General features: G+C 55.3%; 1 protein-coding gene across 1 annotated transcript; it reads left to right on the top strand.

Annotated features, from left to right (window-relative positions):
• Nucleotides 1–1107: 1107 nt before the first annotated feature.
• Nucleotides 1108–21552, top strand: RAB8A (RAB8A, member RAS oncogene family). Its single transcript, XM_052643182.1, has 8 exons — nucleotides 1108–1247; nucleotides 6592–6652; nucleotides 8914–8974; nucleotides 13068–13145; nucleotides 15335–15424; nucleotides 15967–16032; nucleotides 17539–17589; nucleotides 20293–21552. The coding sequence occupies exons 1-8, from the start codon at nucleotides 1124–1126 to the stop codon at nucleotides 20383–20385; spliced, it is 624 nt and encodes a 207-aa protein (XP_052499142.1). The 5' UTR covers nucleotides 1108–1123; the 3' UTR covers nucleotides 20386–21552.
• The last annotated feature ends 1406 nt before the right edge of the window (nucleotides 21553–22958 follow it).

Here is a 22958-nt window from a genome sequence, read left to right as displayed (position 1 = left end):
AGGACTGTAGCCCACCAGGCTCCTCTGTCCATGGGATTTTCCAGGCAAGAGTACTGGAGTGGATTGCCATTTCCTTCTCCAGGGGATCTTCCCGACCCAGGGATTGAACCCGGGTCTCCCACATTGTAGACGGACGCTTTACCATCTGAGCCACCAGGGAAGTCGGGGTGGGGATAAAACACTATGTAAATACTGACAACACTGGCAGGCACAGAGCCAACGCCTGTTAAGTATTCCCTATAATTCACACTGTGCTAACTCCTTCAGAGGGTTCCGAAGCCCCCAGGTGCGCCTCAAAGAGCTGATTGGTTTGCCGCGGGCGAGGCTCCGGGGTAAGACTTGGATAACTTCTAAACAGGTTTGTGGGCCGGTCCTGAGGAGGCCTGCAGGCCTCAGGGCGCAGCTTGGTGAATGAGGTCTGGGTATCTCTAGGTAGGTCTCCTGGCCAGCGCCGAGGTCCCTCAGCAGGTCTCCAGGGGACCTCGCTTCGACTATCACTGCGCCCCTGTTCTCCTTTGCTCTTTGGCTCCCCTGGAACGACGCCGACGTCTCCACACCGCACCATCACAGCCACGCTGCCTCCCAGCACTTGTCCGGGTACCAACTGAGGCTGCGCGGGTCTTGGAGCGCGGGCGCCAGAGACCCCACGCGCGTGCGCCCTCTGCTGGCACCAACGGTCTTCCCGGCGCGCGTGCGCACAAGCTCCAGACCAGCCCCTGGTTTGAGGGCGCGCGAAGCCGTTGACCAAGCTCTCGGCTTATCCCCATCCCATCGTGGGGCGGGGTCGCCCCAGAGTCGAGGGAAGAAGGCGGGGACAGGGGATGCCACGCCTCCTCCCTGTCCGTATTTGAAGCTCCTTGACGTCTCACCACTGGCCAATCGCAGCCCGCCTTATCCTGAGCGCCGGCCAATGAGCGGCGTGTTTGGGTCGCTTCCGGCTCTGCGCCCAGTTCGCCCCTTCCCCACGTCTTCCCGAGGCGGGCGGGGGTGCGGGGGCTGGCGTCGGCCGCGGTGACGCGGGTCGGGCCAGGAGCCAATCGGGGGCGGGATCGGCGCTGATGGACGGGGCTAGCGGCCAGTGGAGACGCGCTAGCAGCACTTCCCGTCGGGGAGAGAGTGTAATATGGCGAAGACCTACGATTACCTGTTCAAGCTGCTGCTGATCGGGGACTCGGGGGTGGGGAAGACCTGTGTCCTGTTCCGCTTCTCCGAGGACGCCTTCAACTCCACTTTCATCTCCACCATAGGTAGCGGGGCTGGGGAGCGGCTGGGGGCGCGCGAGGCCCGGGCCGGGCGCGCCCCTGAGGAGCTGGGGCTGAGGGAGCGGCCGGGCGGGATGGACCAGGGATCTCAGAGGATCTAAGGGAGGCGTAGGGTTAAAGAGCAGTCGCCTGCATCAGCGTTTGGGGGTTCCCCGGACATGGGAGGGAGTGGGGACCAGGTGCCCATTTTGCAGATGGGAAGACTGAGGCCCCAACCCTCAGCCTGCTCAGGGAGTATATGTCCTGGTTGAGGTCTTGGCCCCCGTCGTCTTGTTCTGTCTTTGCAGCAGCCCTTGAAGCAGTTTTTGGTTTCCTCGTCTTACTAATTGGAAACAGGCATGGAGAATTTGTCCATGGGGAAAGGACAGCAACAAGTGACATCTGACCTTATTACGCATTTACTGTGTGCCAGGCGCTTTATGGTGCATTATCACACTTCCGAATGCTCTCTATTAAGTGCTGTTACTAGTTCATTGCACAGATGAGGAATTTGAGGCTCACAGAGCACACTAGACTTGCCTGTGGTCACACCGTCTACAGGTGGCAAAAATGGTATTTGTTCCCAGATACGTATGAAAATCCCATGGACGAAGGAGCCTGATAGGTTACAGTCCAATGGGGTTGCAAAGAGTCGAACAGGACTGAGCGGCTTCACTTTATGTCTGAACCCAGAAATCAAGGCTCAACCATCCCAGAGAGATGTGAGCACTCACCCCCAGGACAAGCACAGCTGATCTATCTCAAAGCCAGGACTCCAACCCAGACATCTCTTCTTTCCTCTGGAATATTCAGGGGTTGCACCCCTCTCCCTGACCTGTTTCCCCCGTGGATGAATTTCTTCTAGAAGGAATGGTGAGAGGGAGTCCAGAGACTTTCCCTGCCCGTGCCCAGCCTTCCATCCCACTCGAGGGTGACAGAAATGGCGATTGATAGCTGTCTGCTCTGGGACCTGTCATCTCGAGGCGGATGCCAGATAAAAGCTTCAGTGAGAAACCAAAATCAGCCGCTGCCACTGACAGCCCTGACTTCCCTATCGCTCGGCCCAGGACACTGGTTGTCACTTTGCAGAACAGCCCTTGCCTGCAGGGCCAACCCACATTGTGGTGGAACAGAGTTGTTGCTTCTCAGTTCTGACATCCATGAAAGTGGAGCTGGCTTCTCCCCACCCCACAAAAATGACCGTTGTCCACATGAAAAGGTTTGACCTGAAAGTAACATCCGTCAAGCCCATGGCCTGTAAATTATGCAGCCTTGCTGTGGGGTGGGGAACTGGGAGAAAGATCACTAAGCCCAGGGGTTGGGGAAAAAAACCTAGGAAATGGGCTTTGCTTTACCCATGTGTGCCCGATCTCCCTAATCCCCATAGTGAGCTGCCGATTCCATCTTTGCCTTCCTCCAGAGCTGCACTTTGCAAGACTCTTAGCTGCCAAATGGAAAGAGAATTGGACTGGCACTCATCATTCTGATGTCCAGGTGCTGTTTGCCCTTGAACAAGCACTTCACCTCTCCGAGCCCTGTCTATTCAGTTTAGGAGTGGTGTCTCTGTTTTGGCCAGCACCTGGATGGTGGAGGATCAGAGCTGTACAATGAATAGCGGGCTTTCACCATTGTCAGTGGCCATCTAGAGGAAGCAGTGTCTCCTACCTTGACAGCATCCTTCCCTGGACACAGGTCCTTCTGATTCCTCTCCTTCACTATCACCAAGGTCAGACTTTGGGGTTTACCTTTGCATCCCCACCAATCAGGAAGTGGTATTCACTCCTGGTAGACTGTGGCTTGCTCTCAGCCCAGACCTCGGTTTCCCAGAGTCAGAACCTTCCTAGTGAGAATTTGGGGGTTGAGTTTTTTGTTTGCTTCTTAGTTCTTGATGGGAAAACCCAATCTAGTCTCTGAGGAGGCCAGCCTCCACCTACAGGTGAGGATGTCACTTGGGCAAGGTCATCTAAGGCGGTGGACGTGGCACTTAAACCCAGAATCCCGCCCCCGCACCCCAGGATCCTTATTACATGTGTAGCCTTCCTGCTGGCCTCTATTTTCTAGGAAAATTTAATTCCGCATGTCCTTGAAGTTATGGCCTCGTAACTCTTAGGCCTTGTAAAGTTTACACTTCCTAATTAAACTTTGTGTCTTAGTAAAACCCAAGAGGCAGCTAGAGTGGTGCTTTGGGTTCTGTCGATTGGACAGTGCTTCTTGATTTCATACATTCATTCCCGTGTATGTGGGCTTTGCTGGTGGCTCAGAAAGTAAAGAATCTGCCTTCAATGCAGGAGACCTGGGTTTGATCCCTGGATGGGGAAGGTCCTCTGGAGAAGGGAATGGCAACCCACTCCAGTATTCTTGCCTGGAGAATCCCGTGAACACAGGAGCCTGGAGGGCTACAGTCCATAGGGTCGCAAAGAACTGGACACGACTGAGCGACTCACGCACGCACGCGCGCACACACGCATGTATAACAGGAGTAAGGGATGTTTTAGGAAGACTTTAAGAATGCTTTAAGAAGCCACTTGCATGTGGCTTAGTCCTGAAATACAGCCTAATGCATAGATGCGATTGGCACTGAGCGTACCTCTGTATTTTCTTTATAGATTGGGGATTAAGTGGCTGTTCATTTTCTGCCCAGGTTAACTTTTGCCAAAGCCTGCTCCCATAAGCTCCATCGATCATTTGTGGTGTGAACTTGGCCCCGTGGCTCCTGGAGTTAGCTCTCCCCAGCCTGGCTCAACCCCTGGCTTCTCCTTAGAGCCCCATTCATTCATTCCTTCAGGGAGGTGGATGATGTACGTGAAAGTGCTTGCCAACCCACGCAGGACCACGTAGATCTATTGCTCTTCATTTTTTTTCACGCAGCCATCTTTTCCCCACTGCCTGCTGCGCACCAGGCATCTGGCTTAGTGTCGGAACTGGAGGGGTGACTTGGATGGATCAGGAGGAAGCGGAACTGTTAACTAACTAGGCCTGCAGTCAGAGTTTGTGTGCAGGACTGGGTGATCAGCTTCTAGCAAATACGTACTCAACCCCTGCTGCACTTGGTCACTGGAGATGCAATCATAAATAAAAGAGCACCTGCCCTCCTGGAGCTTTTATTCTAAAGGCCAGTACTCAGATGCAGGCTTACCTTCCCTCTCGTCCACAGGACAGCTCCTAAGGCAGGCAAGGATGGAATTAGCGTTCCCCTGTGGGGTTCTAGGCTTCCCAGGTGGCTCAGTGGTTAAAGAATGCGCCTGCCAGTGCAGGAGACGCAAGAGACCCAGCTTCAGTCTCTGAGTCAGGAAGATCCCCTGGAGAAGGAAATAGTAACCTACTCCTGTATTCTTGCCTGGAGAATCCCTAAGAGGTATTCTAGCAGGCTACAGTCCGTGGGGTCAGAAAGAGTCTGACCCCAACTGAACAGCTGAGCACACGCGCATGAACCCTAGGTTCTAAGGAGTCAAGCTAGGCCTCAATCTCAAAGGTTCACAGGCGGAGATTAAAAAAATATATATATTGATTGATTGATTTGGGTGTACCAGGGCTTAATTGCAGCATGTGAACTCTTAGTTGCTGTGTGTGGGATCTAGTTCCCTGACCAGAGATCGAACCTGGGTCCCCTGCATTGGGAGTGCAGTCTCAGCCACAGGACTCCAGGGAAATCCCCACAGGTAGAGACTGAGAATAAACTCTTAGGGGCAAAGACTGCACTTAGCTATTACTCCTCCACACAGGCCATTCAGATCATCACGTTTTGCTCCTAGCTTCATGGAGTGAATAAACAATGTGAGGGATAATACATGAAGAAGAGGAAGCAGGTTGGAGGAAAGAGGATGGTTAGGAAGGCTCCTCGAGGAGGTGACTGGAACAGAGACCTGAGTGAAGAGAGAGGGGAGCCAGGTGGCCATGGAATGAAAGAACATTCCCGGAGGGGAAAGAGCAGACCTAAAAGCCTTGTGGCTGAAACATGCTTGGGTGGTGTGGCCAGAGAGGAGGCTGAGAGCCATGGGTGCTGAGGGGGCCAGGTTAGAGCACCTGGGCTACTGTCTTCACTTTATTCCGGGGCCAAGGAGTCAGTGGGAAGCCACTGAAAGGTGTTGGGGGAAATTTTTTAAACAGTCTTGCTTTGGGGAGTTCCCTGGTGGTCTGGTGGTTAGGATCCCAGGCTTTCATTGCTGTGGCTCATTTCAATCCCTGGTCGGGAAACTGAGATCCTGCACGTCATACGGCATGGCCAAAAAAAAAAAAAAGTTTTATTGACATATAATTCAACTCACCCATTTAAAGTGTATAAGTCAGTGGCTTCAGACCCATTTACAGAGTTGTGCAGCCATCATCACAGTCAATTTGAGAACATTTTCATTATGACAGAAAGACAGCCAACACCCGCTGGTCAGACTTATTCCCCCACACCCATGGGCAACCAATAGTCTCCTTTCTGTTGCTCTGGATTTGCCTTTTCTGGTTGTTTCATATGACTGGAATTGTATACTAGGTGACCTTTCCTGTCTGGCTTCTCTCATCCAGTGTCATATTTCCAGAGTTCATCTGCATAGCAGCGTGTGTCAAGGTTCCATTTCTTTTTATGGCTGAGTAATATTCCTCTGTAGGGACGGACTACGTTTTGTTTGTCCACTCATGTGCTGATGAACACACTGGAAGGTTTGGAGCTGAGGTTAGCTCAGTGACATGGTTGAGTGTGTGTTTGGGAAGCTAGGGAGGGGATTGAGGGAACAGTGGTGGGAGAGCCTGGAGGGCAGTTAAGAAGGCTGAGAGGTTGCCCTGATGCGGGGGAAAGGGGCCTAGGGCCGGAGGGTGGGAGAGAAGGAGGGCAGGGTCAGGAAGGCTTCTTGGGAGGGGGCTTTTCAGCAGGTTTTGTCAAGCTAACAGGCAGGCGGGTGGGGGCCACTCACAGGGAAGGAACTACACGTGTAAATGCCAGCACTTCGTCTGCATCGGGCACATCTCGGGCCCAGCGCCCGTGTGCGCGGAGGGCCAGGTACAGGTGGCGGGAAGTAGGGGGCTCTGGCACCCACTCCATGAGGCCGCTGACCAGGGAAGGGAAGAGAGCAAGGCTCTGGCACCTGGGCTGTCTGGGTTTGCCTGCCAGCCCTGCGCCTCACCAGCTTCCTTCTTTGCAGCTCCGTTCTGTCCTCTGAGCCTTAGCCTCCCCTTCTGTGAGAGGAGAAAGTTCATCAGGCGCCTCCAGATTTGTTTGAGGAGTTTAGAGGTCCTGCATGCCCAAGCGCCAGCAGGGCCCTTGAGGCCGCGGCAGCTGTTCTTGCACAGGCTGGCAGCACCTGCCGTAGATGCAGCTTGGGAAAGAAGCTGACGGTGTTGTGCCTTTTTTCTTTTCTCTCAGGAATTGACTTTAAAATTAGGACCATAGAGCTCGATGGCAAGAGAATTAAGCTACAGATATGGTAAGCATTGTGGCCTTCATCAGTCCCTCCACCAGCAAGTGCTTTGAGCTAGAAGCCCCTGGTTCCCCGCCACCCACACCCCCCAACCCCACGCCCCCCGACCACGGCCCTCATCTCTTTGTGCCTAGCCCAAACACTTTGGGCCTTCTTCAGAAGCCCCAGGTGAAGGGACTTCCCCAGTGGTCCAGTGGTTAAGACTGCACTTCCACTGCACGGGGCATGGGCTCGATCCCTGGTCAGGGGACTAAGATCCCACGTGCCCAGAAACGTGAATGTTAGTCGCTCAGTCGTGTCTGACTCTTTGCGACCCCGTGGACTACTGCCCATGAGGCTTCTCTGTCCATGGAATTCTCCAGGCAAGAATACTGGAGTGGGTTGCCATTCCCTTCTCCAGGGGATCTTCCCGACCCAGGGTTGAACCCAAGTCTCCTGCATTGCAGGCAGATTCTTTACCATCTGAGCCACTAGGGAAGCCCCATATCCCCAGGTATATGGCCAGAAAAAGAAAGGAGGAGCCAACAGAAGCCCCAGGAACAGTGCTCTGCTGGTTGGTGGGGCTTAGAGTCGGTGTCCACCCCCTCTGAGGACATAGCCACCAGACCCAGTTCACATGTGGGCACACACTGCGCCTCAGAGCAGCCCGCTCCCCTTGAGCTCACAGAGAACCCTCGTGGCAGCAGTGAAGGCCACCAAAATAGCAGGATACCTCTGCCCGGCCTCTCCATGAGCCCATCAGCTTGATGAGGGAGGCCTAACATCACTTCCTCTTTTCTCTCCTGGGGACACCCGGGCCTCACTTCCTAACATGCAGACCTGAAACCCCAGAACCGAAAACGAGCTGAGGCCAGGCCCAACAGGGAGATCTGTTTCTGTTCGGCTCACCTGGGACTGACTTCCTGTGCTCCATAAAATCAGAATTTGTGAGTCCCCATCATGGATTGTGGTCTGTAGGCCACCACCCTAGGAAGGCTGGGCTCAGGTGGTCAGATGTAGGAGGGCCTCGGCCTGCAGCCCCATCACTCGCAGGGGAAACGCAAACCCTGAACCACACAGAGAGAGGTCACATTGGGGAGGGCAACTCGGTCCTTCCAGTCCAGGCACGTGCCTGTGTGTGGGATGGGGCCTGTGAGATGGGCTGTGGAGCCCCCTCCCTGCAGCTCCTCTCCCCAGCTCAAGTCTCAGATGCTGAGCGCTGCCCCACCCACCTAGCGGGTCCCCTCAACTTCAGGGGTCTCTACCTCTGAGGCCAACTTCAGAACTGAAATCTGGGTGTGGCCTAACTGATCCTCCTGAGCTCGGGAGGCAGCCAGTCTCTGGCCGCCTCGTAAGTTACAGGCTGTTCAAGTTCCTCTATTTTACAACACGTTGGCTCCCTGCAGCCTCAGGGCCCAAGTTCAAAGGGACACTGCACCAGCAAGCAGAAGCTTTGCTTTCTTTTCCTCCCCTCCTCCTGCTTCTGCTCTTAGCGGTCACAGTGGGGTTAACGACTCTTAAAACTTCTCTAGAACAGTCGTAAAATAACCGATCATAACTGCTAGCGTCACCTGCTATTGGCGGCCAAAAGTCAGCATGGCCCCAAACCAGGTGTGTCTGTCTGGTCCGGACATGCCGAGCCCTGAGCAGAGGGTGGTGCAGGGTCGCAGGAGGAGCTCTGGGCCCAGAGACAAAAGCTGTGGTCTTGCCCTGGCTCTGCCACTGGCCAGTTGTCACCTTCAAACAGAATACTGAATACCCTCCGTGCCAGAAGCTGGGCTGGGCAGGGGTATGTCTGACCTAGGTGTCGCCACCATACCCACAAGGAAGGCCTTTCCCCTGGGGTCTCCACCAAGAATGGTGAGCAGGGAGCTGCTTCCTGAGCTTCTCGGGGCTCCCCTAACTCAGCCCACCAACGAGGGCTGTGTCCCCCTGCCACCTGCCCAGCCCCTTCCACACACCTGGCCCCAGATTTTCGCAGATAATACCACCCAGCCTTGGCTCTTCTGTGGCCCAGAAACCCTGGGGGAAATCCCCAGGAAGACAGGGTATGGAAGAGGAGCCATTCTGGCATATCCCCAGCCAGGAGACGTCAGACAGCTGCCCTGGCCGTGGTTCTGTCTCTAATGATGGGGGCCAGTGCCCCACAGCAGAGTAGTGAATCAGGAGATGATGACCCATGAGAAAGCTGGCTGTCCGTCCTGGGTAAATGCCCCTCGTTACCACTGTGACGATTGCTCTTGTTCTGCATCACCACTGATATCCCTTCTTCGCCTTCTCATCATTAGGGACACAGCTGGTCAGGAGCGGTTTCGGACGATCACGACGGCCTACTACAGGGGTGCAATGGTATGTATTGGTTTGCGTGGGGTTTGGGGCTTTTTTTTTTTTCAAGTCAAATGAACATCTCGTCCTTAGACACTGATACCTGGAAGTTTCTGAAGAGCCCATGGTCTGGCTCCTCGGGGGTCCTTGGTCCCAGGTTAGTTTTAGGAAAAGGCTCTGTGCCCCACCTCCACCCCCTTGTCCATGCATCCCCTTCCAGCTCCAGAGACAATGCAGGGTTCAAGGAAACCTAATTCCCCAGGAGTGAAGGAAGACACAGGAAGCCGGTTCTTCCAGGTGAGGTCAGGTAAATCGGAGCTGGCATGCCCCAACGCTGAGGAGCGCCCACATGGCCCGCGTCAGTCTCTGTGGAATTTGCTACTGAAAACTTGAAGATCTTTCAGGAGCTGACTTGCTCTGGGTTGTTGTCTGTTATATCTGTTTCCTGGGCCTGAGGCAGGATGAGGCGATTGGGGGGACTCACTCTTCATCCGTCAAATACTTTCACCAAGCACCTTCTCCAGGCCAGGCCCCAATCAGATGCAGAGGGCAACCTGTCCTGGGCCAGGGTCCTGTCCTCACAATCCGCAAACAGGTCCCACACCTATGAGGAGTGTATACAAAGCAGGGTACCCAGGGGCTGCGGGGAGTGGGAGGAAGGTCCCCAAGACCTACTCAGCCACCTGGGTCGCTCTCTGAGCGCGTTCTCCTTACTTGGAAAGTGGTATAGAGAACAGGAATGTCCCAGGCAGTTGTGAGCATAGATGGCCAGTTCCCCGTTTCCAGCTCCAGCTTTGCCCCATCAGTCAGCTGCTTAGACCTGTTTCCTCCACTAGGCCGAAAGCTCCAAGAGGGCTGGGCTGCCTCTGGGTTCCCAGCACATGCCCAATGCCTGGGACCAAACTGAGGGTGCTAGGAGCTTGGGAAGTGCCGGCAGACAGCAGCAATGAATAGAAGCATTAAGTATTTAGAGCATCCCGCACAGCATCTGAACATAATAGAAACTCAATCATGTGGGATGCAACCGTAGTGCTCCTCATTAAAATTAATTTACTAATTTTCCCCTCACCTTGCTGTGCTGTGGTACAGCGAGGTCTTGGGGCACTTGGGTCCTGGGGGCGCTTTTGATGTGTGGCCTCAGGCAGACCCTGTCCCTCTCTGGGCTGAAATAATACCCCCACCCACCATCCACTTGCCCCATTCGCCAAACCCTTCTCTGCAGCTGGCAGGGGGCCTAGATCTTGACCATAAAGCCCTGAGTGTAAGTGCCATGATCGTCCCCATTTTACAGATGAGGAGCCTGAGGCTCGGCACCATTTCAGGCCCTGCTTAAATTCACACAGAACATAAATGTCTGGGCTGGTAGTGAGTGACTGGCTCTTCCCAGCCCTCATGTCCTCAGCGAGCTCCCGACGAGGCAGGACTGAGCCATCTGTGAGACCCTGTCCAGTCCCAAGGTGACCATGTCCTCCCAGACCTACGCTAACTCTTACAGAAGCTTCCAGCTGAGTGTGGCCATTTGAATCTAAATCTGTTAACGCTGGCGACCCAGGCCCTCAGTCCCGCCTGCCGCACTTCCGGTGCCCCAGAGCCTTGTACAGCCAGGGGTGACCATAAAAGATAGGGCAGGGAACGTTGCCACTGCTGCAGCCCCGTCATCACCTTCTCTTTGTCCTTGTGGCACTAGACCCTTGGGTCCAAAGTTTGGGGAGCATCGGACATCCGGTGTCCAGTTGTAAGCTTGCAGTCAGATCTGGGGCGCTGTGCCCTAACAGGCCAGGAAGATGCTCACTTGGAGCCTTGAGGGGAGCATCAGGGAGGACCAGAGATAGAGTGAGCCTGTGTTTTGGGTTTCCCTGGTGACTTAGCGGTGGAGAATCCACCTGCCAATGTAGGAGACGCAGGTTCAAGCCCTTGGTCGGGAAGATGCCCTGGAGAAGGAAATGGCAACCCACTTCTTACACGAAAGACTTTTACCTTCTGTGGGAATGTAAGCAGGTCTTGCCTGGGAAATCCCATGGACAGAGGAGCCTGGCGGGTTGCAGTCCATGGGGTCGGAAGAGTCACATATGACGGAGCAACAACAGTTGCTTTCCAGGGTCTCCTGTGCCTTCCTGATAGAGTTGTATTCATATCCCCCGGCCCCCCTCCCCGCCAAGCCCCTGGAGGTAAAAATCTGGACCTTGGAACCTTGCATCCATGGCACCAACCTAGCAGTGGTGGCAGCAGAATCCTAGGCCACCAAGGGGCCAGTCCCTGAATAAACGGGCAGAAAGGCCTCCCAGGCCTGTGGGGTTTCTTGCCCCGTGGGTAGAGGCCCCAGTGATGCCCGATTCAGAGTGTCCACCCACCAGTCGTCTTCTCACGCTCACCTTGGCTGGAGCGTGGCACACTTCACAGCCACCAAGAGCTCCTCCAAGCCTTCTGTCCGCAGTCTCCATCTAGTCTCCGCAAGAGACCACTGAGCGAGGGTTGCCAGGTGGCATTTTTGAGAAGTCGTGGCTGTGGCGGGCTATATGGCCACTTAGGTAGCCTCACACTCACGACGGGGATTGGGCATTGCAGCGGCTTGCTTGCCCTCTCTGTGGTTTTGTCACAGCCTCGCCCTGTGGTTATCTGCCCAGCACACATGGCCCGCGTTCTTACTCTGCAAATTCAGGCAGCCTTAGAGACATCTTGGCCAGCACCAGAGCTTGTGAACAGAGGGTTTAGGCCCCTGGAGCAGGTGGTTGTTGTTTAGTTACTAAGTCGTGTCTGACTCTTTGCAACCCCATGGGCTGTAGCCCACCAGGCTCCTCTGTCCATGGGATTCTCCAGGCAGGAATACTGGAGTGGGTTGCCATTTCCTTCTCCAGGGGATATTCCCAGCCCAGGGATCAAACCCACGCCCCTGCGTTGCGTTGCAGGCAGATTCTGACCCCCCAGGGAAGCATGTAAGGTGAGGGAATGGAGTATGCTGGGCCTTGGCAGGACAGCTGGGGCCGTGTGCCTCGGAACCCAGGGGCCGAGCCACACAAGGGCCAGATATCCTGTTGCAGGCTGGCTCACCACGTGCCCTGTGGGGATGTCCAGGGCCGCAGGGGTCCTGTCACGGGGTGGTCCTGAGCACTCCTTGATCCTGTGGAGGGTCCAGGGAGTTCCTGTCATCAGCTCCATCAGAGCTGGGTTGGAATCGTAAAGGCCACCACTCTCTGCACTTCAGTTTCCTCTTTTATCAAATGGGGTATTTGTCCTTCTCGGTGATGGCAGATTGTAGGCTCAAGCGGAGGCGGGTTCACTTTGCAGCTGTTTCAGAACCCATGGACCATCTCCCAGTGGCTCACACGTTGGTTACAGAACCACAGAGGCCTCAGCATTGCCTGCCTCAGCGCTTGAAGCCAGCCCAATAATGGTGGGGTTGCCGGAAGGCACATGGGCATCAGGGTTTGTCCCCCTAGGCTTAGACCCCAGTTGTGTCCTTTACTTTCTTGTGTGTCTGGAGAGAGGGACCTAGCCCCCCTCCCCCCGCCGCCACTTGCAGCCTCAGGGTCCCCATTCTCACAGTGGGCACAGTGGGGCACCCAACCCAAGCCTGTGGGCCTCAGGGAGACCCTATTACAGTGCCCAGCTCATGGTGGGCCCTAGACGAGGGGTGATGCCGGGATGAGCAGAAGAGGCAGCCCTGGCTGAGTCTAGGAGGCCACTCGGCAGGGCGCGGGGTGAGAGGGGGTGGAAGAGGCCGAGCACCGCCGGGGGGGCAAGCGGGGGAGCACGGTGCGCATCAGGATCACGGGGCGCAGCCTGTAGAGCAGGGGCTGCAGGGGGCGAGGTTGGGGGGCCAGCCACTGGGACCTCGCTGGCTGCCAAGACGTGCGGGCTTGTGTTTCTCCCGCCGCAGGGCTCCTCTGTGAGCATGAGGGTAGTAGTGTCCGGCCTTCTGGAGGAAGGGTCACACCGGTGGCCAAGCAACAGGACTAGAGCCGGGGCCACCAGGGAGAGGCTGGTGCCGGAGCTCAGCAGGAGGAAGGGGCTGGGAGGGCGTCCTCTCAGGGCCCCTGCTGCCCACCTTGCTGGGTCCTCCCGCCGGAGAGAGCTCGCAGCTTGTCCAGAGCCTGTGTGTCTGTCTCCCCCTGCTCAGGGCATCATGCTGGTCTACGACATCACCAACGAGAAGTCCTTTGATAACATCCGGAACTGGATTCGGAACATTGAAGAGGTAAGTCTCCAGGAGCGCCCTGGTTTACCCGTGAGATCCCTGAGCACAGAGGCACCTCGAAGTAGCTCGCTAGGAACAAAGAGGGACGGAAATTCACACAGTCAACCCTGGAAACCACCCACGCGTGGCTTTGTCACAGAGCAGCCCCGAGAGGCCATTCCACCAGCCGGGTTTGTCTGTTTTTTAACCCCGAGATCATGGAAGAAGGAGACCCAGGCTCCATGAGCATTCTGCTTTCTAAAGAAGGAAGGGTCTCCAAGTGGCGTGACCTTTGTACTTGGAGGGTGTGGTGAGGGCGTGTCAGGCCGGACTTTGAGCTGCCACAGAGCGGGCTGTGAGCTGGGAGGAGGGACCCATGCTCAGGCCAACCGTGCTGGCCCCGCAGCAGCCCATGGGAGGAGACCTAGAACCCCAAGGGAAGAGAACCCCAGGCCCCCCTTCCCGCCCCACCAGTCCCAAAACCAGAGTGGTCGTCATCCTGCTCTCCAAAGAGCTTGCCCTCACCCCCAAAGCCTCCCCCAATGACAAACTTGTGGCTTTTGATGACTCATCGGGCGAGGCTTCCGATCTGAGAACTTCATGCACCTGTGAAGCTAGGGCTGAAGGTCCCAGCACGGTCGGCACCTGTGGACAGGTGCTCTGGGCTGAGGACCCCACGTGTGCTGGCAGGAGGGGGCCTTACACCAGTCTCTGGAAGTTCTCCGTTCCGACCAGTGGGCAAGAGAGCCTTCCAGTTAGTAGGACATTTGGGAGCAGCAGAGGGCGTTTTTCTGAAGCCATATCTAAGCTACAGCAAGAAGAACCTTTTCTTTTTTTAAAAAAAGTGTATTTACTTATTTATCTGAAGTAATAACATTAAACCTGTTCTTTGCGCAAATGAAAAAGCGCACACACTTTTTGAAAAAGAACTATATCTTTGAGAACAGAAAGGTTCTGTTTGCTTTAGTCACCTCAGACCCACCTTATATAAAAATAAGAAACATTATCACTTCATTTATAACACCAAAAGGGAGACCGAGGATCAGAGTGGTGAAAAGCTACACTGTCAGTGGGTGGCAGAGCTGAGATTCAGGCCCTCCTCTGCTTTTCTGATGTCTCTGATTTAAAGCAAGTGGCCATGAAGTCAGCCCACCTTTTTTCCCTCCTTGAGAAACTAGATAAGCTCGATCATGGGTCTGGATAACTTTCCACTTCCTGTGCTTTGAAACCCTCCTGTAGATAGCTTGCACACTGGTGTATCTCTAAGGGCCTCTCATGGCCTAACCCTTCAGGAAGTGAGGCCCACTGTGGGGTGTAGAGGAGAGAGGGAAGAAGGAACCTCCCATAGGCATGAAGTGAAAGTGAAAGTCACTCAGTCCTGTCTGACTCTTTGCGACCCCATGGACTGTAGCCTGCCAGGCTCCTCTGTCCGTGGAATTCTCCAGGCCAGAATTCTGGAGTAAGTAGCTGTTCCCTTCTCCAGGGGATCTTCCCAACCCAGGAATTGAATGCAGATCTCCCACTTTGCAGGCGGATCCTTTATGGTTTGAGCCACCAGGGAAGCCCAAGAACACTGGAGTGGGTAGCCTATCCCTTCTCCAGCAGATCTTCCCGACCCAGGAATCGAACCAGGGTCTCCTGCTTTGCAGGCAGATTCTTTACCAGCTGAGCTACCAGGGCAGCCCTTTCAGGCATGAGGGCAGAGTTACGGAAACGCCCTTAAGGCACAGCACCCAGCGCTGGTGACTGCCAAGGGCTAGGACCACCCCGGGCACAGCCTGTGTCTGGAGCCCAAAACAAGAGAGCTGGCTAGAGCAGCGGCTGATGCCTCCAGCCCAGGAGCCAGGGAAGGAGAGAGGCGAGCAGGGGTCAGGACCCCAACCTCACTTGCCTCCCATAGGCCAGACACCGCCAGGAGTCCAAGGACAAGCACGGTAGCCTGGTTGATGCAGCCCATAGAGAAGGCATCCTTGACCGCCAGAAAGCGTGCGCTTGGCCGGGGTGGCAGGCAGAACCCTGCGCTCGGCCCTGGCACTGGCTCCCAGACACGGGACAGGCCCCGCAGCCTCTCTGAGCTCCAGCTTGCCCTGTGTTCAGGGTGTGTCTAGCCGTCCGGGCCACGCTGCTCTGACCTTGGGCACGGGTTGGCAGCGGGCCTACGGTCCAGTCTGCCTTAGCCCTCCCCTTCGCCCCGCCCCGCCCCTCCCCAGCACGCCTCTGCAGATGTCGAGAAGATGATCCTTGGGAACAAGTGCGATGTGAACGACAAGAGACAGGTGTCCAAGGAGCGGGGAGAAAAGGTGGGTGTGGTGGGCACTGCCAGGTGCCAGGGGCAGAGGGAGCTCAGGGTCTAGAGTCCCCTGCACGGAGGCCAGCCCTGCCCTGCCCCACATGGGCCCCCTGGTGCGGCTGGGGGGCAGGCTTGGAAGGGGAGAATCCCTCACCATCTTTACGAACAAAGATGACCCACCCTCGCGGGATGCTAGGCGTAGCTAAGGCACACAGTGGAGTCGGATGTCAGTGGGCATGTGCCGTGGGAAGGGAAGGGGGGATGCACGTGCCTAGCCAGGCTTCAGCCTAAAGATTGAAGGCAGCGAGGGCTTCCTGGTGTGCCTTGCTGCCCCACCCAGCGTCGCATGGGTCCCCGTGAGGCCGGAGGGGCAGAGAGCAGAGCCATGGTTTGAGCCAGGCCCCACGACCCTCCTGCCAGGGACGCTCACCACCTGCTCTCCACCGGGGGCTGGAGGGCGTAGGCCCCCTCACTGTTACCCACTTAGCGTGCTGTGTGGGGGTCAGGGCACCCAGCAGCTGATGGTCACATATGTGTCTCCCTCCCTCCCAGCTGGCCCTGGACTATGGAATCAAGTTCATGGAGACAAGCGCAAAGGCCAACATCAACGTGGAGAACGTGAGTCCCAGGCTCGCGGCACCAGCCCATTTGGGCCAAGGGTCAGATAGCACCCTCCAAAGAGGCTGTCTCAGGGACTGGCCACAGGCTCCCGCGGCCTCTAGACTGAGGACCGTGAGGTTCTCCTTGAGCAGCACCACGTGCCAGGCCCCTTGCAAGGCCCAAGCAGTCTGGGGAATCGCCTCCTTGTTCTGACACCAGCAGGGGCCAGTCCCAGCTGGGTACCTGGGACAGGATCTCACTGGCTCTCGGGCCGCGCTGGGGAGCAGGCGCGGTTTTGTGGGTGGGGGACCGAGGCGCAGAGAGTCCTCCAGCGGCCGGCACCCAGGCCCGCCTCCAGATGTGCGCTTTCATTCGCAGCGCCCGCCTATCCAGAGCAGGGGCCCTGCCGAGACCTGGCCCCAAGCAGGCCTTCGTCTCCGCTCCACCAGCCCTGTAGCCCCCCTGCCTTCTGCTGCATTACGCCACTTCTGAGGTCTTTCCAGAATGGATCTTCCACACCACTCCCGACCTTAGCCACCTACAAGAGGCACAGAAAGCCGTGCCTAGCTAGCCCAGCCAGTGTGTGTCGCCCATGACTCAGGCCTCACCCATCTCTCTCTGTCCCTGGCCCCCTGGGCCGTGCCCTCCTCCAAGCCTTTACCGTGGTCCTGCCCCCCTTCCCTTTCCTGTTAGGGACGAGCCCGTGCGGCCCCTCCCCCAGGAGGCCTGTGCCATCCCCCAAGCCCTTAGGCCCACCACTTTGGGCATCCCTAGCACCCCAAGACCCTCTCCACAGCAGAACTTGACCACATCAGCGTGTCTTCGGTGAGACTCTGTCTCTCCCCAGACCAGGAGTCCCTCAACAAATCGTGCTAAGGCTGATTCATCCCTGTATTAGGCCCGGGGCAGGGCTGGTACCAGAGTGGGGTTTGGAAGTGTTGCCCAGATGAGGGAAGGGAAGAAATAAATGGTCAGGAGACTGGGACCAGCAGCAGCCTGGGGTCAGGTCAGCTCGAGCCTTCACCCATCCTGGGAAGATGAACCTTTGACCCTACCTACCAGGCCTTTGGGGGCAGCGACCCAAAATGAAGCTTGTTTGGCCAGGGAGCCAGCCTCTTGTCTTTCTGCCCTGCCTCTGACTGTTAGAAGCAGGGCAGAGCAGGCAGACAGAGCACGGGGGTCGAGGATGAGAGCTCGAGGAGTCAGTGAGCCACTGGCTGCCTTGGGACAAGTCACGTGGCCCCTCCAAGCCTCAGTTTCCTGTCTAACCAGTCAAGGGTGATCCCACCTCCAGGGTCATTGGCTCAGGGGAAGTGGTGGTCTGGGTGAGCGGGGGTATCCCTGCAGCCACAGGAGATAGATGAGGATGGACGGGTGAGCCCCATGCCTGGGTCTCTGTCCTAACACCGTTACCCCCACTGGCTCCACCGTTGAGCCACACGCATCGCTTGGCAGGGGCCAGGAACCAGCCAGCCCCCATCTGCCTCCCACTCCCAGGGTGCTAACTGTGTGCTTATTCCACAGGCATTTTACACTCTCGCCAGAGACATCAAAGCAAAAATGGATAAAAAATTGGTGAGTGGGTGTCCCTATTGGAACCGGCCAGCATCGCCACCAGTGGTCAGGGCCCTGCTTCTGAGGGCTGCACTTAGGAAGCAGGGCCGAATTAGCAGGTGGGGTGGGGGCATCCACCCTGAGCTTGCTCATCAGCTTCATCTTTTTTTTTTTTTAAGAATGACATAGTTGTTTTGTTGTTTTTAATTTGTTTATTTTACTGTTTATTTGGCTGCACTGGGTCTTTGTTGCAGAGTCGGGGGCTACTCTAAATTATGGTGCGCTGGCTTCTCATTAGAGTCGGGGGCTTCTCTTGTTGTGGATCACGGGCTCTAGGCTCGAGGGCTTCCGTAGTTGTAACGAGCGGGCTCAGTAGTGGTGCACGGGCTTCGTTGCTCCACAGCATGTGGGATCTTCCCAGATGGAAGATCGAAGCCATGTCCCCTGCGTTGGCGGGCGGATTTGTATCACTGTGCCATGAGGGAAGTCCATCGTGAGCTTCATCTTTCCTCTGGCCCAGAGCTACTCAGTAGCACCCACTGCTCACTAACCCCACCAGCTGGCTGGGGACACAGGGCCCTTTCCTCCCCTCTCAGGAGCCAAGCACGCAGGAAGATGGAGGGCCTTCTGCAGAAAAACCCGCCAGGCAGGCTTAGAACCACAGTCTACCCAGTAGCAAGGCCCCCAAGCAAGGCTTGTGTCTTGACAGCTGCTGGTTTTCCATCCTGACAAGTCTGGCAGGTTGATAGCCTTTTTCCTTCCAGCCTCTGTCTGCAAGTTGTGGCAACCTTCAGTGCATCCCAGGGCTCTGAGGCTTCTAAGAGGTCCTGCCTGAGTCCCTCCTCATAGACCCTTTCACTCATCTCCAGCTTGTTGGTTTACCACACGAGCAGTTTCGTAGTCCCAAGCATTCGGCATCACTAGCGCTTTCTTGGTGGAGTCTGAACACTGAACTGTGTTCTGGGCATGTTTAGCACCTACATGCTGCCGTGAGCCTTGCTCCAGGGCCTCTGTTCCAGGAACCATTCTTTTTCTGCCGAGTGATGCTTCCTGTTGTCTGATACAAGAGCTTGAAGCACTCTCTTTATGACCCATTCTACATCTGGTCATTAATTCTAAGATGCTGTGAATTGAATTGCAGGGCACATGATGGATTGAGTAGCAGCCCTTTAGCCAAAACAGGAAACAGTCTGTGTAAGCCAGCGTACTTTTAGAAAAATTTTCTTACAGTTGCAATTTTCTTAGAATTCTTTTCTCTTCAATATAACCATAAAATTTTGATTCTCAACCGTCGTTCTGGCTCACTTGGGCCCACTGGGAGTTACACTGGGCATCATGACAACACTTTATGCTTTTTTTTTACTTTGTTGTACGATTATTATTTTTTATTTCGGCTGTGTTGGATCTTTGTTGTGGCATGCGGGCTTTCTCTAGTTTCAGCGCGTAGGCTTCTCGTACGAAGCGTGAGCTCTGGAGTACACAGGCTTAGTTGTCCCATGGCATGTGGGATCTTAGTTCCCTTACCAGGGATCAAACCCACGTTCCCTGCATGGGAAGGTGGATTCCTAACTGCTGGCCCACCAGGAATGTCCCTGCCTGTGCTTTTCATACAGGCCTGTTGGTTGCCCCCTTCTGAGGCATAGATTATGAGATGCTGATGCTCAGCGATAATCTGTGTAATTTCTTTTTTTTTTTTTAACTAAGTTGCAAATCACCAACAGTGAAACTCTGTCCAGTTCTTACTACCTTTGTTTATGTTCAGAGTGGCAGTCCCGGATCATCTCCTGTCAGTCTTTTTATTTTTTTTTAATGTAATTGAAATGGGACAGTGTATAAGTTGGGCATTGTTATAACATTCAGCAGTTACTGTTGAATAAATTCAGATTTTACCTGAGAACTGGAAGGTGAGAAGAAATTAGTCAAAGAAACAGCACTACACCCTTCCAAACATGTCAGGAAAAATAGGATTTCAGATGTCGGGCTGGCAGGGGCCAGATCAGAGGCTTCAAATGCTGGGCAGCAGCACTGATGGGTTTTCAGAAGGGCTCGAGTTTGGGGCGTGCCTCATCTGCAGCAGGGCGGAGGGTGAACCGTGGGGAGAGGTGGGAGCCAGAGCCTTGCCACAGGGACAGGGAGGCCTGTGGGTGTGAGTGGCAACAGGACCTGGAACGCAGCACCTCCACATCCCAAGAGGCAGAGCCTCTCGCTGCCCCTCAGCTGCCTCTCTGATAGGAGATGGAAAGGAGGAAAGGATGGGTGACTGGAAAAAAGAAAATGGGAGAGAAGAGCATGAGATGGGTGAATCAGTGGTTGGAAAGATGTTGGAAAGGGGTGGATGGGTGGATGAATGAGTGATGGAAGGAACACCCGGTTAGAAGGAGCGATGGATGGCTAGTGGATGAAAAGCACATCTGTGGGTGTTTGAAATTTGAGTTGTCAGTTGGAGGGGACAGCTGGAAGGATTGATGGATGATAAGAGGGGATGGTTGGGATGGTTGGTGGGAAGGAGATGGATGGAAAGAAGGAAGGGGGTATATCGATGACGGATGGGAGGGAGTGGGTGGGTGGATGGAAGGGGATGGATGGATGGTTGGATGGAAGGAAGGAAGGAGACGGGTGGATGGTAGGTTGGAAGGTGACAGATGGATACACTGGCTGGTTGATGGAGGGACGTAGAGCTCATGTTGCTTGGCTGTAACCCCAGGAAACCCCTTGTGATTTCAGGAAGGCAACAGCCCCCAGGGGAGCAACCAAGGAGTCAAAATCACCCCAGACCAGCAGAAGAGGAGCAGCTTCTTCCGATGTGTTCTTCTGTGAGGAGTGCCGCCTTACTCTGAGCCTCGCTCGGCCCAGCTGACTGTGCCTGTCCTGAGTGAGCCCCTCACTCAGCTGGGGCCCTCCCCCCTCCAGCACCCCCCGCCACGCCGTGGCCACTGGGCCCACGGCCACCAGAACACAATCGAGAAATTGTTTATTTTAGCAACTGCTCTTTTTCAACTCTGGAGATGGAATGAGTGGAAGGAACCTGCTGTCTTTCCTGCGACGTCTGCTGAATGGTTCCACACCGTGTGTAACTAGAGAGAGGGAGAGAGATGGAGTCGCAGCGCGGCCGTCAGTAGCAGCCCACGCAGCAGGTCGCCACCTCTGGGCCTCGACAGCCAGAGCCCCACTGGGAAGCCCGTCCACCATCCACGTCCCCCTGCGGCAGAAGCGAGGCCCCCCAGAGGCTGGCGATCACTCCCGGAGCGCCCGGCTCTGCACGCTGAGCGCGATGACCCACGTCAGGCCAGGAAGCACCTGCCCTGCCCATCCGATGCCCGCTGTCACCTCTTCTCTCAGTTTCTGGACAAGGGACAGAAACCATTATCCCCACCCCCGCCCCATTCCCCTCATCCCATCTCATTTTAACTGTCAAACCAAAGGGAAGCACAAATTAAGGAAATCCTGAGGAAAGAAGCAGCATGGCGTGGCCTTTCCTGTTTACAGCCAGGTTTGGCCCCCTGGTCCAACCGGGCCTCGGGCTCGGCCGGTAGGTTTCTCCCGCAGCCCCCACCTGAGCACCGAGGGGTCACGTGTGTGCCTCGGGGGCCCCACTCAAACACCGTCTCCACTCGGCCTGCCCTCCGCGGGGGTGCCCGCTCCCCCTCCTCCCGTCGTCTCCAAATTGGACGTTCTTTCTAGAGATTTTTATTTTTCCAGATCCGTAGTGTCAGGAGGTGATTCCGTCTTTGATTCACAATGGCAGGCCCAGGTGATCTATCAGGAACATACACACACCCTTCCTGTGCCGAGAGCTCAGGGTGGCCTGCGGGGCCTGGCTGCAGAGCAGTCTGGGTGGGTTTTCAACTGCCGTCGTCGCCCACTGCTGTTTCAACAGCTCAAGTTCCCGGAGAGACGGCAGTCAGGACCAGGTCACCAGGTCAGAGGGGTGTCACCAGGGAGCCTTTCTCTTTCTTTTTTGAATTAAAACCAGCATACCAGCAATAGTCTGCTCTCCCCTGGAAATCTCTTTAACCTGCTCTGTTTACGTCGATAAATGCACTTACAGAAAACAAACAAATTAAAGCTCATTTCAAAGCTAACGGATCTTTATGTCCGCATTTTCCGTGTAGGTACACGGATGTGGCCAGACGTTGGGTTCACAGGACACCTGCTATTTAAAACGCAGCCCAGGTCAGCAGGGGCCTCAGGTCTGGATGGGATCAAAGTGGAGGCGGCAGGTTAACCCAAGCTGGAGGAGAAGGTAGCCCCAAGCTCTGAGGAGGTGACACAGTTATAAGAAGACTGACTTGGGAAACTAAGCTTTCCAGCACCCCCAGACACACACACAGATACAGCATAGGGAAACAGGACGCTCGCCGCCAGCATCATGCCCGCTGCTGAACCCAGTGGGTCCACATTGACCCTAGCGTGCCGCCACGCTTCTCTTGGGCCTTGCTGACACCTGTTTTGCCAAGCTGAGCACTCCACTGTGAGCCTCCTCCTCTACCTATCAGGAGATCCTGCTTCAGACCCACCACTCAACCAGGGGCTGAGCCTCAGTTCCCTCATCTGCAAAAGGGACATTGTCATGGTCTCCACCTCGCAGGATGGCTCTGAAAAGCCCATGAGAGGGCACATCCCCGGCCAGCTGCTAAGACCTCAGTTGTCATCTGATTCATGACCATTAGCATCGTTACTCATCTCCCAAGAGAAAAGCTCATCTCTTGTTTTACATCTTGTCTAACAGAGACGGGTCATCCAGGTTAACAGCTTTGAGCTGTAAAGTATTTGCTCCATAATGCCCCAAGTTTTCACTGGTCACTCCCAGCCAGGTCAGGTGGGATCCTTAAGCTCCTCAGTCCCACCTTGTATCAGCCTCTTGCTCAGAGAGTCATGATTTTTCCTTGTTTCTAAAGACCGTCTCCCCCCTGTACCGAGACACATGATACCTTGGCTCTTTTTAGGAACAGCTTTTGTTGTTCAGTCACTCAGTTGTGTCCGAGTCTGTGACCCCGTGGACTGTAGTACGCCAGGCTTCCCTCCCTTCATCTCCCGGAGTTTGCTCAAACTCAACGTCCACTGAGTTGGTGATGCCATCCAACCATCTCATCTGCCGTTCCCCTCTGCCTTCAGTCTCCCAGCATCAGTGTCTTTCCCAATAACAGCTCTAGTGAGATGTAATTCATACACACAGCATTCACCCACCACAGTGTGCAGTTCAGTAGTTCTGACTAGTCACAACCATCACCACAGTCAGTTTTGGAATATTTTTATCACCTACTACCCGTCAGCAGTCACTCCCCATTCCTCAGCCCCCAGCAACCACTAATCTGCTTTCTGTCTCTATGGATTTGCCTGTCCTGAACATTTCATATAAATAGAATTGTACACGGTGAGACCTGCATCTG

Source organism: Budorcas taxicolor, chromosome 7, assembly GCF_023091745.1.
Source record: "Budorcas taxicolor isolate Tak-1 chromosome 7, Takin1.1, whole genome shotgun sequence".
NCBI lineage: Eukaryota > Metazoa > Chordata > Mammalia > Artiodactyla > Bovidae > Budorcas > Budorcas taxicolor.
Note: the sequence above shows the minus strand (reverse complement) of the source record. Positions and strands in the feature narration are given on the sequence as shown.